Source organism: Protopterus annectens, chromosome 4.part0 (genome assembly GCF_019279795.1).
Source record: "Protopterus annectens isolate FY-2018-M chromosome 4.part0, PAN1.0, whole genome shotgun sequence".
NCBI lineage: Eukaryota > Metazoa > Chordata > Ceratodontiformes > Protopteridae > Protopterus > Protopterus annectens.
The window spans coordinates 1,084,787,040-1,084,804,177 of record NC_056733.1 but is presented as its reverse complement, the minus strand read 5'-3'; the positions used below and the strand labels follow the sequence as shown (position 1 = coordinate 1,084,804,177).

At 34.6% G+C, this 17,138-nt stretch overlaps 1 protein-coding gene across 2 annotated transcripts in view; it reads right to left on the bottom strand.

Annotated features, from left to right (window-relative positions):
- HARS1 (histidyl-tRNA synthetase 1) overlaps positions 1-17,138 on the bottom strand; it is an 824,052-nt gene that overhangs the window by 219,678 nt on the left and 587,236 nt on the right. For both annotated transcript variants that reach the window (XM_044069030.1, XM_044069029.1), the window contains one exon: positions 16,899-17,138. This exon is cut by the window's right edge and continues 24 nt beyond it. In XM_044069030.1, the coding sequence (XP_043924965.1) occupies positions 16,899-17,138 (240 nt within the window). The remainder of the gene's footprint in view (positions 1-16,898) is intronic.

The following is a 17,138-nucleotide window of genomic DNA, read 5'->3' as shown; positions in this document are numbered from 1 at the left end:
TGATCTGGGTGTCTCCGTTAAGAAATACTGACATGCAGCTCATATAGATGGTTTGTAACCATTGGGTTTCATGTTGCTACAAGATATCAAGCAATAAGCAGTAGGTATCGGTAAAAAATATAAACATAGTAGTTACATAACTGATCGGTGTTGAACACTTCATTGTTACAGTTTAAAAGCATCATCTCTCTTTTTTTTTCTTCACACGACCTGTCTGACGAGGATATGAATAAATAACGGCGGTTTACAAGAAGCCACAAGCTCATTTCACAGTCAAATACACTTGCGAGCACATGAATAGCGTCCTTGTAATCATTCAACACCACAGTAACACTAATAGCTTGCACTCACGCTCTACAAGGATACGATGATGTAAAAAAGAGAGAAAGAGGACAGAATACAGTACAGTCTTACTATAGAGAGACTAAGAAAAAGGAAAAAAATAGTATGAACACATTCAGCTTTATCGGACTACAACAATTATAAAATTCAATGTGAAAAAAGACCACTATACTAGTACATGAACTAAATCACTAAAACAGAAATATAAATAAGAACAGTTACTTTTACAGAGTGGTGAGTGGCAGGGATTCAGTGTATAAGCTGTTAGTCAAGATACCAAGAGTCTTCACGTCAATACAGCTGCACACTTCCTGTTAGTCTTAAAGTGACAAGCACCCTCTAATATAGTCCTGATAACACGCTGATTATTAATGTTCAAAACTTTCAGGAAATGGTCAGGACAATGTTTCGAATTTTATGTACAGAATGTATTTTATCTTCCAAAAGCTTCTGATTTAAAAGCTATATTTGCAGCACCTTCTTGACTGTAGCTGTTGTACTACTTATAAAAAACCCTGTGACAGATTTTAACATTGTTTTAATTAAAAATATTTACATGCCTGTGTGTGTGTATGTGGGGGGGGGTGTTGTGGGTACATGTGTGTCTTTATTAAAAAAAATAGTGCAGGACAGATGACTGACCATTAACAGATTTTTTTTTTTAGTGTATGAGGTATTTGCTAATTCCAAAATAAATGATAATTCTGCAAGATGTCACCCTTCTAGCATGTGCTTACATGAAATAGTTGGTTGACTAGCACAATGTATAATTAGATGTTAAAGACCAAACGCAATCCAGTTCTAACTGTTGTTTACTGGACAGGGATATCCTGCAATGTAATAGGCAGCAGTGTGTCATGCATACCAGTTAATGCCTGCTAGACCAATTTGTTCCTGTAATGCATATTCATTTTTTGACACAAGTATTTAAAATATATGCATCAAAGTTCTATAGTGTGTACTGGGCCGTTATACCACTTTATTGTCTCATTATGACTTTCAGTACACCTAGCATAGCACATTCAAAGGATATATGGTTAATCAGTTGAGTGGATTTAAACATCAAATTCCAGCAATTTTAAAATACTGATGGACAGTTAATCTGTAAAATGCAGTGACATGATATTTTACAACTGACAACAGATACGATTTTAACTGTCCACAGCACTGACATAGAAAAGTAGGCTACATTATGCACAGTTAGTGACAGGTATAACAGCAGTCTGCTGCCAATCATAAACATGCTGAAAATCTCTCCTAGATTGATGTTTAACTCTAACAGACTGTATTTCAAAAGGAGAATTGACTTGTATATTGTAAAGCTCTTGGATAGACTCAGAATATTTAGTTAGAATAAATATGAAGTACTTTATAATAAAAGTAATAAGACAAGGCTAAACAATAGGAAGAAATAAGTCTACACAGTTCAGGAAAACACTGTATAATAACTCTGTAAGAATTAGAGAAACATAGTCAAGTGATTTATTCTACAAATCTCAAACATGGAAATATGAGTCTATGTGTCAATCTACAAATATGTATATAAGCACAGAAATGAGCACAAAATAGTGACAATACACAAATATGTTCATCATCTACATGGCTAGATTTGACAATGTGCACATGTGCAAATACAGACATATCATTTTAACTGATTCTAGTTATGATTATATATTTTATTTAGAAACTTAATTTACTTTTTGTCATGCATAGAAACTCATTTACTGCACCATAGCTAAGCTGCACAACAAAGGAAATACTACAATGTACTTCAGTGGGCATTCTAAGTCTGATATTTTTTAATCAGTAAGCTTATCCTAAATAAAAATATAGTTGGTTTAATAGTTTATGTTGACAGAAAGTTAAAACTGTTATATTTGAATGAATAAACGAGATGGGTCTTATATAAAAAGTTTATAAAATATTTCTTTAACCTATAGTAAAATCTATGTATTAAACTTATGGATTATAAGAAAAGACAAAAGAATACTAACAATTGTAAGACTCTAATATGCATTATAAACTAGGGTTTGAAGTATAAAACCGACTAGTCAAAGAAACACTGGATATAATAAGTAATCTATGAGTTTTAAATTATCTTGAACAATAACTAGTTTACAGAGCTTACCATATGTTTGCACTAACAAAAATTATGTTTTTTTTTAATTTTTTTTTAGTAAAAAACAATATCACGACTGTGTATGTGATACAATTTCTTGATTCATGAGAAATTTACAAGCATATACCATTCAATGATTTTTTTTAATCTTAATGTATTTATGTAAAATAGATTTCATTATAATCAATATGTATTTGGATAAAATTTTATCTAACTATTAGATGATTAACTTGAACATTTGATGCATATATTACTATGTTAATAGTTCTGTCATGTACATATATAGAAAATCTATAATCACATCAGATTCAGAAATGATTCAATAGTTGATATCAGTCAGTCACTATGAATGGTTCAATTAAAATAGTATATAAAATACATGTTTGTGTCTTTGCAAATTGTTCTTTAACATAAGGGAGAGAGAGAGAAGGGGAAAAGAAGATGACATTAGAGCAATTGGATGTCAGGTTTAACTTATTTGAGATGAATATACTTAGCCATATGATTGATATGTTATTAAATGTTCATAATAAGGAATGTATTTATATATGTGTACATAGCCTACAATTACTTATGTGTTTCACTATGTATATAATATGTAGAACCATAAATATCATTCAACATACACTAGTTTATAATTTCAAAGGTCTCTAGGAATACAAGAATGGAGCATGAGGAAATCTGTCTACAAAACATGAGGGTTAATCTGGTAGATATTTTGTTTATGTCTATCAGATTAGGAATGTATATCATTCCATGTGTGATGGGGGGAAGGTTGAAAGAAAAGATTATATTAATCAAAATAATTTTACTTAAATCATTTTACACTTTTTTATTATGGCCTGAAATGAACATCAATATAAAAGTATTACAAAAGAGATTCAGTCTATTTATGATACATGAAATAAGGAGAATTTTGTTCCAAATACAATACCATAAATGCACTTGAATATTACTATAAATATTAGCAAGCATGAAACTCAACAACAAACATAGACTTAATACTACTTTCACTAAACATAAATGGTTTAAATAATCCAAAGAAAAGATCAAACCTACTAAAATATTTAAAATTAAACAAAGCACAAGTAATATTTCTTCAAGAGACTCACTTTAAAGATGATGAAAAGCATTTATGGAATCCAAATGAGTATACAACAATAGCACAATCATCATATAAAACCAAAACTAGAGGAGTTAGGATACTATGGAGAAAAAACATCATTAATCCCCAAATTCTTTATAGCTATGAAGATAAAGAGGGGCTTATAACACTTGTTATAATAAAATTCAATAATAGAATCTGGACATTAGTAAATCTTTATTGGTTCCCAGGAATAGGAAAAAGTATGACAAAGAAACATCTAGACTTTATTAGTAAATCATATAAAGGTAGCTTGATATTAGGTGGTGACTAATTGCATTCTTGATAATTCAGAGACCACCAACAAAAAAAAAATTACGTACAACTCCTATAGCAAAGCTATTCAAAAAATGAGTTGAAAATCACAATTTAATAGACACATTCAAATTTAGAGAAAGTAAGTCACTGATATTTTCGTACCAAGATCACAGATTTACAACCCAAACAAGAATAGATAAAATTTTTGTTGCACAAGACCTTGATGCAAAGATAAATAGTTTTACAATCATACCATGTTCATTATCAGATCATAGAGCAATCCTTATTAATATTCAAAATAATTAAAAAAAAATAATACAAATGACAAGAATTCCAGCATATATTACGAAACTAAAATAATTTAAACCTTGGCTACTCACACAGTTGAAATTCTTTCTAGACACTAATCTCACTAATGAAATCAGCATAGTTATGGTATGGGACGCTCTAAAAGCCTATATTTATGGTAAAATGATCACATGGTACAAAAATAAACTAAAAGAATGGGTACCAGAATTACTCAACATACAAAATCAAATCATAAAAATAAATAATAATTTAACAAATGCACTGTCTAATAAGAAGAAAATTAATGATCTGCATGAAATGTTTAATGAAATTCTAACACATAAAACTAATCTAGCACTAGAAAGATTAAAATTAAACTTATATACTGTTTCTTCTAAACATATGCATAACTTGGCGATAAAAGTTAAAGTACAATCTAAAAGAAATAACATTACTACTATTATACATGAAGGAAGGAAGAACAAGAAAGTGTCAGATATAAGTGATATATTAGATGCTTTTAAATACCATTTTACAGAACATTATAAGATGGAAGGAACTCAAACAAAAAACTTTAATTTAGATTTGAAACCCAAATTGATTAAAACAATCCCAGAAAATGTAAAATTAGAACTTCAAAAGCAAATTACTCAAAGAAATTTCAGAGAAAATCAAATAATGCAAAAATAACAAAGCTCCAGGAATGGATGGTATTATAGCTGAAATATACAAAATCTTTCCATCATCTATAATCTCAGTCTTCCAAAAAACCTTAATAGAAATACAAACACACAACACCATTCCACCATCTTGGAGATACTCATTAATTACTCCTATAATAAAAGAAAATAAAGATGCATCAAAATGCAGTTCCTATAGACCAATTTCATTACTAAACAATGATTATAAAATCTTTATGGCTATTCTAGTCAATAGAATCAAAAAATCTATGATAAAAATTATAAATGAAGATCAAACAGGATTTATACATAACAGGTGCACCTATGATAATATACAAAGAATACTAACTATTATTGACTATTTAAATAGAGAAAAACAAGAGGTCTTAACAGTTGCATTGGATATAGAGAAAGCTTTTGACTCCATAAACTAGGATTTCTTGTTCAAAATATTAGAATATTATGAGTTTCCTAGCTCCTTTATTTCATTAATAAAGAACATATATAAAAACAATTAAGCATATGTAAAATTAGGACCTTTCACCTCTGAATCAATAATATTGACAAAAGGCACAAAACAAGGTTGTCCCATGTCCCCCATATTATTTGCATTAGCCATTGAAATATTTGCCATCTCAATATGAAACAATCCTAAAATAGAGAGTATAGATTTATATAATCAATATAATTCAAAAATAATGTTATTTGCAGATGATATACTTCTTACCACATCTACTTCTAAAAATTCATTAAAAGAATTAGATATACAAGTTGATAAATTTTATTCAATTTCAGGATTACTTTTTAACAAAACGAAATCAAATTTTATGATATTGAATAAAAAATTATTTTCAAATAAATGATAATCATATAATTGGTAAACAATCTCTCATGTTAAACTATCTAGGTATAACATTAAGTACAACATTAGAAAAAATTTTAAATATAAATTACAGGGAAATCATAGACACAATAAAGTCAAATATAATAAAATGGAACAAAATATATACAACATTTGAAGATAGATTGCAAGTAATAAAAATGATATTACTTCCAAAAATCCTATATATAGCACAGGCTATTCCAGTTATACCAGACAAATATTTTTTAAAAGAAATAAATATATTATTATTAAGATTTCTTTGGCATCCTAACAAAAACAGAATAGCTTATACACACCACATTAGACCATGGAAACTAGGTGGAATCAATTTCCCGGATATTGAAACTTATATTAGAGCTTCCATTTTTAAAATAATTATAAATTGGATAGATCTGTGCTATTCTTCTAATTGGAAATCTCTCCACACTGTTATTTATTCAAATGAAAATACCATTTTAAAGACTTTAATGATAGACAATCATATTAATAAACCATGGCATATCTTAGCGCTTAGCCTTCAATATAACCTAACAAAACCTACTAATCTAAAATACTTAAATGATATGTATAATTCATTTAGAAGATTTGTAACTTCTAATACAGATATAAAGTTATGGCTAGAACATTTATATCCTTTCAATGTAACAAGAAATTTTCCAAACAAAATGCATAGGACGGTTTTCATTACTTGGGAAAAGAAACAATTAATTTGCTGGCAACAATGCTTTAATGAACATAAGGTTTTGGATAGTCAACTTGTAATAAAAATTTATAATCTCTCTACATTAGACTGGGTATTATTACAAAGCATATTACAATACTCACAAGATCTATGCAGAGTAATTAACAATTCTTCTTTTAGAGATAAACCTACACTTATAACTCATTTATATGAAATAGTATACAATAACAAAATACTAAATTCTGTTAAATTGACATCCAATATACAATTTTGGAGAATTTACACATGGAAATTTTTGCACAGATCTTTTTTTACGCCAAATAGATTAAAAAAATGTAATACTTCTAATAATGTTACATGTTGGAGATGCTTACAGACAAGGGAGCCCGCAGGATTTTTTGCAGGGGGGGTGCAAACCCAGAGCCCCACCCACATAGTTCTCCCCGCCCCCTGCCAACACAGCCCTGCCCACATCCACCCACCCCAAGCCCCGCCCACACCGCCATTCCAGTGTCCCATTACTTGGCTATTTCTCCCCATTTGCCATAGACACTGTTCAAATCTCTGTGTGCATACTGTTTTATGCTTTAGTTGTACAATGATTACAAGCAGTTGGATTTAATTTACAACTTTTATTTCAAACATTATAGCCCAAACAAGACATTTACTAAACCTAAACAAAGCAATAGTCTTACAATGAAAACAGACTTGGCATTAAAGCTTCTCTACTTTTGAAACTCACATTCAATGAAACAGCATTGAAACCCACATTCAAAGAAAATGCATCTGGCCAGTGGCAGGTTATTTACCTTTGAACTGTTTTCAAGCAATAGGCTCTTTGCACACTGTTAAGGCCATGCAAAAGATTTGATTTACCTGATTGTATTAATTATAATATGTAATATATAATTGAATTATATCCCTTGTATTATACAGCAACACTTGTTTGAGTGTCTCTGCCAAAGTAAAAGTAATCTGAATAATTCCACATTAAAGATATCTGAAACTAAAGATGTTGTTGCTAGAAAACTGTATATTTCAGTGTTTCATCTACAAATTCAGTGCCTGCTTCCGTCAAAGAATAAATTGCCTATGTTAAATTAAAAAATGGTAAGCTGGTATATTGCAATAGAAAATGGATGGGAAGCTGAAAAACAGGTTCATAGTTATTAGGCATCTCATCCAAAGGAGGACATCCTCAAGACTGCAGCATACAGATGTACATGCTGTAGGAATAGAACCTCAATCCTCTCCATTAAGATGCAAGTATTATACTTGTGGTGCTACTAACATAGCTTTAAAACTTTATACCACAATAGACATACCATTTGCTAAACAAAACAGTTGCACATTATAAATAGACTTTGCATGAGCAGCAGTAAACTTCGCTTCCCTTAAAACTTAGTTCCTTGAAAATTTACTTAATTCCACCTGCTAACTCTAACTTGGGCATTTCGCTTTCTCTCTCACAAACATACCACACAACCCTCAAGGCCTCAACCTTAGTGCAAGAAATCTGGACAAAGCCTAAAATAAATAGGGACAGATTATAAATATGGCTCTCATAAACTTAGAAAATTGCAAGAGTAACAGGACATCGAAAACTGAAATGTCTCATTATTTAGCAACTTCAATCCTTTTTAGGAGGAATATGGGGCAAAAATCTGGACATTCTGCAAAAACCTGGACAGCTGAGGGGTATGCTACCTCCCTCTTATACACACACACACCAAATAATTCTGGTCAGACTTGAATTAGTTCTGGGAAGGTTGCACTGAACGGCACTGTGCTTGATCTGAAGTGGGTGAAATCCTGGTAGCCAGTGATAACTGATCTGCAGCTCAGCAATGTGGAGCATTAAAGCATTTTTAGCAGAGCATTGTTTCATCACTACCTATTGTGTTTGTACATAAGCTGTAGCCATTTCAAATATTTGCCTTTTTTGATTACTACAGAGTACATTTACCCACCAGAGCTATTGTGTTTTGACTTCAGTGTGGAGCTTACCTAGTTGTTGCAGGGCTTGGCATTTAAGTAAGGCAGCAATGCTTATTTACCATATACCATTAAAGCCACCCAACTACAAGTGTACTAACACACAGACACTGCTATAAGACACTGGTCTCCAACAAAACGTAATGAGCTTCTGAAAATACTGTAATCCTGTCCTTTTATTACAAATACTGTCATATGCATTTCAATACCCAAGGCTTATACATTATCTAGTTATGTAAATATTCTCTGCATGGCAACAACGAAAAGGCTTTTAATGCTGGTAATTCTTTAACAATATGCTTACTAAAGCTTACTGGCATCTTACAATCTCCGACAAGCTTACCTGATGTTCATTAAACCATGGCTACTTAAACAGTGCAACAGGGCACTGTGACAGCATGCAGTTCCTGAATAATAAGAAGCATAAATCAACAGTATAAAAATCTGATAGAAAAACAGAACATTCTGCAAAATCAAGTACAGATGAAAAGCCACGTTCGTATTTGTGATCTACCTTGGATGGGGAAATACTCTGCACACTTACACTGCATAACTGCTCCTTGCCTTCCTTGGACACATCCAGAGCCACTACAATGGGGGGTGGGGTGCAATAAGTATGTCATAATTTGAAATGTCCCTGGCTAACAGTGATGGCTCTGACACTCATACCTCTCAACTTCAGAGCAAGAAATCTGGACAAAGCCATACATAGAACTAGAAGTGGGACACAGGCCCAAAACTAAGGCCAATTTTTAAATAGAACAGTAGTAGATTTTGCATTAGTACGAATTTTCTGAAGGGTATAAAATCTGAAACTCAAATGTCTGCCATTATTTTCTAACTTCAATCTTTAATGACTTGCCACTAATTTGCCAGAAAACCACAATTTTATGAAAAAACAGACCAAAATGTGATGCAAAAATACCTGTCAAAAAAGGGACACCTTTTTAATATTAACATTGTTAACTTGAGCAGCTAACAAAATAAGAGCATCTACATGCATTTCTGAAATTAAAGTAATCTACAACTCTGATCATTACAGTTATATATAATTGTAAACCCTCCGCATTTTCTTCCAAAATTGCCATTTTGGAGGAGGGATTGTTAGGGGAGAGCAACATTTTGAGCCAAAATTGGGGACAACTGAGAGGTTTGGATATTCCTAATCTACAAAGTGATTTGCAAGTACCTCTTAACCTCTTAATGCAGGAAATCTGGACAAGGCCCAAATATGTTGGGGGGAACATATAAACACTACTAAAAATTGCCCTTGTATAAACTTAAGACAGTCTTGCATTAGCAGGCATTTTTTTTCTGAAGGTTATGACGTCTGAAACTCAATGTCTGTCATTTAGTGACTTAATTCCTAAATGATTTGCTAGAAAACCACAAATTTTATGAGGAACAAACCAAAAATAAGAAGCAAATATCTATCCATTCTCCAAAGATGGACAACTGAGAGGTATAGTTCAACCGGGGCTGTCTGAATTTGCTACCCCCCTCACAAAATCATGGTCAAATGGAGCCTCCCCCCTGCAGCCATTCCAATGTCCCATTCCTTGGTTATTTTGCCCCATTTACCATAAACACTAATGTGCATACTGCTTTACTTCTGCGATGATTTAGGATTTCATTTGAAAGTTTTATTTTGCATTTTACAGCACAAACCCTAATACATATCTGTTAAACAAAGCAATGCAGTCTCACAATGAAAATAGACTAACATTAAAACTTCTCTGCCCTTGAAACTCACATGCATTGAAACAGCATTGAAACCCACATTCAAAGAAAATACATTTTGCCAGTGGCAGATAAACTCTGGGCTGTCTTCAAAATCATAGGCCCCTCGAACATAACATACACATGCTCTTTGATACACCTTCCTGACTGTATTACATTATATTCCTTGTACAATACAGTACAGTTGTTAGAGGGCATTTTAAATTTGTTTTGAACATTTTTCCAGTAAACAATGAAACAAAATGCATAAGCTAGTAATATCGCAATAGGGAATGGATAGCAAACTGATAACAGGTTCATAGTTATTAGGTATCTTTGCCAAAGAACTGCAGCATCCACCCCCTTTACAACACAGTACAGTATCAGCAATGCATCTACCTACTGTGGGAGTAGAACCCACAGCCTTCAGCATCAAAAGTAAGTATACTATCCTGTTGTGCTATTAACAGTATGAATAAGCAGCACTAAACTTTTGCTCCCCTGCAGCTCTCGGCTCCTTGTAAAATCTACTCGACACTCAGCTGTATCTCTGAACGTTGCAGCACAAGAAATCTGGAAAAAGCCAACATTTATAGGGGGGGGGGCAAAAACCAGGGACACACTTTAAACATTGCTTGTATAATGTTGGAAAGTTGCTAGAATAAAATGCTGCATTACCACCATACATTTCACTGCCACGTCTTGAACCCAGGGGACCCTGTACAAAACAGTCAGAGCAACATACCACTACGCCAAATCAGCTGTTTTGTGAAAGAGGAAGACTGAAACTTAAATGGCTATCATTTAGTGAATTCAGTTCTCACCATAGCACAGCTGTCAACCTCTTAGCACAAAATACCTGAACAAAGCCAACAATGGGTGAATACAACCCCCAAACATTCAGTGAATTCAGTTCTCACCATAACTCTCAACCTCTTAGCAAAATACACCCAGACAAAACCAGTAATGGGGGAATATAGCTCTCAACCTTAGCACAAAACCTGGATGAAGCCAATAATGGGGGAATACAGTCCCAAAGACAGGGACACATTTCAAATATCCATCTTGTACACTTAGAAGAAAATTGCTAAAATAAAAGCTTTTGTTACCATGCACTTTCTGAAGAATATGTAGTCTGATATTGAAATGAGTGTCCATTTTTTTAACATTTGTTAGCCAGGAAAGTCTGACTTGGAAAAAAAGCTAATTTTTAGCAGAGGCCCAGGGAGAAACACTCCAGACAGCCAAGAATCAAACCAGAGAACATGTAGCTTTCAGGCAACAAGGACACATACAGAAACCACAGATTTTATGAGGAACAGAAAAAGTATGAGGGAAAAACCTGCAACATTTTTACAAATGGTGGTGGGTAGGGAATTCAGACTTTTGCCACTTGGGCCCAAGGTATAGGGTTCAAGCCTTATTCTCTACCCACCACCATGTAACACCTGGGGCATTTTACACACACACACACACACACACACACACACACACACACACACACACACACACACACACACACACAATGTTAATCCATCTTGCAATGCAACTTTTCTTCCTTTTGTCTTTCTGCAGCTTTGCTCCAGCTTCTGGATTCATTAAGCATAAGTGCATTTAATTCAGTGTTACTGCATGTCTGTATGTACTTAGATACAACTTTCAGAATGCCTTATATTAAATACCAACTGTTTACTTCAGCTGCATTTTCAAATTTCTTTTGTTGGGTAAGCTGGGTCACTTCATTATTGTGATTGAGTTTATGTACAGTTCTTGACTTTGTTTCCAGTCTCTTAGAGTTGTACCTTAAGTAACTTACTCTAAGCTTGCACATTCCAACAGTTTAGTTTTAGATCATGCAGAGCACTGTTAACATTAAGTTCCTGTCGCAGTTCTTCATTTTCACTCTGTAAATACGTAATACCAACCAGAGTCTGAAATGGACTATTTTCTTTTTCAGGTTCCAACACTGGGTCATGTCACTCTTTTCTCAATTTATACATTGCTCTTTTTCTAACAACTTTAAATATTTTTTTTCTTTTTGTCTGGTGTGTCACTTAACCTAGAATTCAGGTTTACTCTTATGTTACTCTGATTCAATTTGTACAAAAATGGTTCAGGCAGTCTTGGTGGAGTTAAAATTTTCTGATGGCAAAGTCAGCCAATAACTTTTAAAACTGCCACTTTATTATTTTCAGAAACCATCTATTCCAAATTAGGTATTCATCCTCTTAACTCCTCCCAACTGACTTGGCATTTTCTTACCCTTAAATAAGGTTTCACTTTGCAGTGTTGTAACACTTCACTGTAAAACAGCCATTTGATTCTACTATAAAAATATGCTGATATAAGGTGTTCTCATTTTGCTGTACCATACACTATCTGTGACCAGACCAGTTAGTCAGTACCACTTTACTGTGGTATGTGCTATGTTGCTGTATCAAAGCAGCACCTAACATCTATTTTCCTTCAATGACAACAGCACATATACCACATACAGAGTCATGCTTCTTATCTATCTTGCTTTTCATGTTTCAGTAAAGGCAATTCACAATCAATTTCACCAGGTTTGCACACAACTAACTTTCTTGCTGTGTATCATGACAAACCCTTTTTATTGTCACAGGGTTTGATGTTTAGTGGCAGCATCTTACAAACATAGTTTCACAGACTGTTACCAGAAAGTTTTGATATAATACACAGTCTAATCAAATGGCAATAAATAAAGTCCTTTTCCAAGCAACCCTTTAATGGACATGAAGACTCACTTTACTGCTATAGCAAGTCTTCACACAGGCATGGGTCAGTATTTCTTGAAGGTACAAAAGTTTTGCACTACTTACAGTTCACTGCCCAGGAAGACTCGCTTTTTATTTATGCTTCTCATGCATTTTGACAGAGATTTTTGCTATTGTTTACTAAACAGAAGCAGACAGAGGTATAGACAGCACTTGTAAAGAATTTCAACCCACTGCACATTTTTATTTTATTTTTCCCCCCACAATCCAGCAAGCTTGCTTACAGACACACACACACACACACACACTACTCACTCTGAAAGTGTCCCATCTTCCATCCGTTTCCTCCCGCTTGCAAATCCATCCGCTTCAGGTCCCATCTTCCATCCGTTTCCTCCCGCTTGCAAATCCATCCGCTTCAGGTCCCATCTTTCATCCGTTTCCTCCCGCTTGCAAATCCGTCCGTTTCAGTTCCCGCCTGAATCTTCCCGCTTGCGAAACCGAAACGTCCGTGTGAGTTCCCGCTCGCAAACTTGTAAATATGAGCGAGAGGCTCAGAGCGATGATGTCAGCGCGCCTGCGACTGGACTGTCAGCACAGACTTCTTCTTAAAGAAGAACACACTAAAAAAAAAAAAAACTTTTTTTTTTAAATTACAGCATTAACTAGTCAGCCGATTCCAGGGGGGGTGCAAGTGCACCCCCTTGCACCTGCCTGCGGGCGCCCTTGCTTACAGAGTTGTAAAGCAGATTGGATACATGTATTTCATGACTGTATTAAAGTTAAAACATTTTGAGAAGATGTCAGCAATTTCTTTAAAATTCCTTGTAGTGGACAGTTTAAAAAATGTAGAAAATTCATTTAATCCAGAAGATGACTTGGGGTGGCTGGCATATAGCTGGCAGGTTAGACTCAATGCTTGCTACCTCCCTGACCTGAACAATAGAGAAGATTTTATTATGTATCTGAAATGCAAAGGGTTAAAACACTAGTATGTGGTCATGTGATTTTTAAAGTATTTAAATGTGTGTTTTTGAATGTTCGCTTCCAGTCTGAAGAAGTCTTATTACAGATGAAGGCGCTTACTGGAATTATTTACTATGGAATTGTCCTTGGATTTTATTAAAGCAGCTTGATTTCCTTTGGTTTGTTTTTTTTTTTTTGACAAAGCATAAAGATGCTGGAACACAGGTCACGTAATTGTAAAACTTGTACTTCACTAGCACAAGGCATAAAGATGCTGGACCACAGAGGTGGCATAAAGATGCTGGACCACAGAGGTTAGGGTAACTGTAAAACTTAGGCTGCTCCAGTAAAAGACATTACATCACCTCTGCATTCCACCATCTTTGTGTTTTGTGGTTTGGTTGCTTATTTTTACTGTAAAGAAGTAAAGCAAACAGTAATTTATTTATTTTTATTCAAGAAGCCCCGTTTCAGCACGATTCTTCAGTGAAGAGTATTAGAGAGTGAGAAATACCTGACTGGGCCAAAATAAAATTTAACTGGCACTTACCATGGATAACATTCCCTCAAAAGTTGTCATTCCACAAGGACTGAGTTCCAATTCTTATTAGAGAAAAATTTGAGAGTAATTAAGAAAGGATGTTATGCACTTTAGTCTGCAATCTGAGCTTTAACCTGAACTTGCTACCAGTGAAATGCAGACTTGGTGATGGATTTCAATGAGCACTGTTACAAAGCCACTGGCACCAGTGACATAACTTTTAATACATGCATGTCAACACAAGATGGCTGAACAGCATGGTCATGCGCTTGCATTGTTCAACAAATTACTCAAAGAAATATCTTAATTACGAAATCAGCTCCCAGCATTATACACTTTAATGCCAAACATGTTAACTGCTAAGTGACACTATATTTTGTGGATTATTGCATCAGATCATTTTCTTACTAAAATACCCCCCCAAAAGACTGCTCTCAATTCAAATAATAATTACTACAGCAAGACAGCAGTAAATTAGAGCTAATGTAAGAAATGAAAGTTATGAAGTCTGATCTAAATCATCATTTAGAGATTTAGAGCTAGGATCTCTTGGCTATCTATTTTCTAACAGGTTTGAAATTTTGACGTCTGCATGCTTTCTCTGACAGGCTGGCATGTCTGACAGATGTTTGGGATTTAAACTGGGTGCTTCCTGCTTCCAAATATGGAACTATATAGCATCTGGATATGACTCAACAACAATGCATTTATGGGGATGGCTTCCCAAGCCACGACAAACCACACAAGAAAAACACGGGTAGAGGATCTAGGAAAAAAAACATTCTAAAGTACTCAAAAAGGGCATATTCCAGCGGAGTGAGTAACAAAGCTGCTGTCCAGGAATGGCAGCAAATTTGATCTAAGGTCATCCTGATGAGTGAGGGGCTAGGTTGAAGTATTAGGTATATGGCCAGTCTCGGGATCAGAGTCGTAACTGAAAACCCACAGGTTGAATCCAGATGGAAAAGACAACATTAGATCTAAAGTTATCAGAAGTTAGGTAAAAAGAACACGTACACAAGTATTAAAAATTTCTATTGCACAGCAGTCTGAAGATAACTTATTCACAGTGCAGTTAAAGTACGACAAGCTATTACCAGCTTAGGAATTAAAAGTCCACTTGTATCTGAATGTTGATTTTTTTTTCTGTTCCTAATGTCTGCTGATCATCTAAACTCCCACTGCCCATTTGTTTACTATGACAGGGGTGAGAACCGGTCATAACATACCCATCATTCAAGAAGCCATGAGAGTTTTTTTTTTTTTCTCTGACTCTAAACCTTTCCCTATGGCTGACATGCGCACACAAAAATGCAAGGGCCTCTTTTTCCTTCCCCTGCAACTATGTTCTTCTCCGCATTTATCAAATGAAGATCACCTCACAGATACGGCTTGGAAGAGCCAAATGTATGCCCCTGGGGCATAAAACTGCATCTCGCCAGCTAGGGCTGGCCCTGTACTGTTCTGAACCACCTGGCATTCATGTCCATCCTTCCATACCGTCTCCTTCAGTGCCTAGCTCACTAGTTAATTCTGCATAATCTGGATCAGAGCTTTACCCCTCTTTGCCATTCAGTTTGGGTTGCCATCATTTCAAGTTTCTAAAATGGGACATTTGTTATGGAATCATAAGAGTTTGCAGGATAATCCACACTCAAAACCAATGTAATGGATTGGACTTCACTTTTTTTTGCCAAAACAAAAAGCTCAATCTTGTAGAATTTGAGTTGTTTCTACTGATGCTTGTAATATTAAAGTGTTTCAGCTACAAATAAATTGTTACAAGCAACCCTTACGGAAAATTGTGAAAGCTTTTTTTGTCCTAAAAACTTAGGAAATTTGCCAGTTTTTATGGCCCCTTCCCCACAACTGCTCAAAAAGGGACTGTCCTGCATAAATGGGGACAGGTGGCAACCCTACACATAGCAAACTATCTCAATGTTGACTTTAGACAAAAGTGAGCATCAAAAAGTGGTAGAACAAAATGGAACCTCCAGAAATAAACAGATGGAAAACACTACTCTTTAAACACTCTCTTACAGAAACACCTACATCTGACACAGCTAATAAAATGAAAAGTCTGAAGCTCTATGGCAAAATTAAATTTGTACACAGAAGTGTGTGTGTGTGTGTGTGTGTGTGTGTGGAGGGGGGGCAACATAACTAACACTCAACATAGAGTTGATAAAGCTTAAGATAACTAGTATTGTACAACCCTACTCATTTGGACTTTTTTTTGTTACTAAGAACATATTAACTTTAAATATAATTTTGTGAGTGCTGTTTGAAATCAATAAAATGTTTACAAAAACACAGCCTGAAGCTCAAGTCTACATTGCGTAACATACTATTGTAATTTCTACAGTTTTCAAACTTCATCCTTGGCATTCTTGTTGCAGTTCTCCACACCATGTTACATGTGTATCAGCTGTAGTTACACATATTCCAGCAAAGCTTTTTTACATCCTGTCCATGACTCAGAGAGACAGAAAGAGAAAGGAGCAGGCTGACAGACAGACACACATGAATGCCAGAAGGCAGCATACCTCAGCTTTCTGTTCCATTATAGAAAATATCCGTTCAATTCCAATACTGACACCAACACAGGGGACCTTGCGACCTTTAGGATCAAACATTCCCACTAGTCCATCATATCTTCCACCTCCAGCAACACTACCAACACCAACAGACTCCTCCGACTGGTCCTTTTGTTGAGGCTGAATCTCATTTGGATTCTGCAGCAAAACTGCTTCACATATCATTCCAGTGTAATAATCTAAACCACG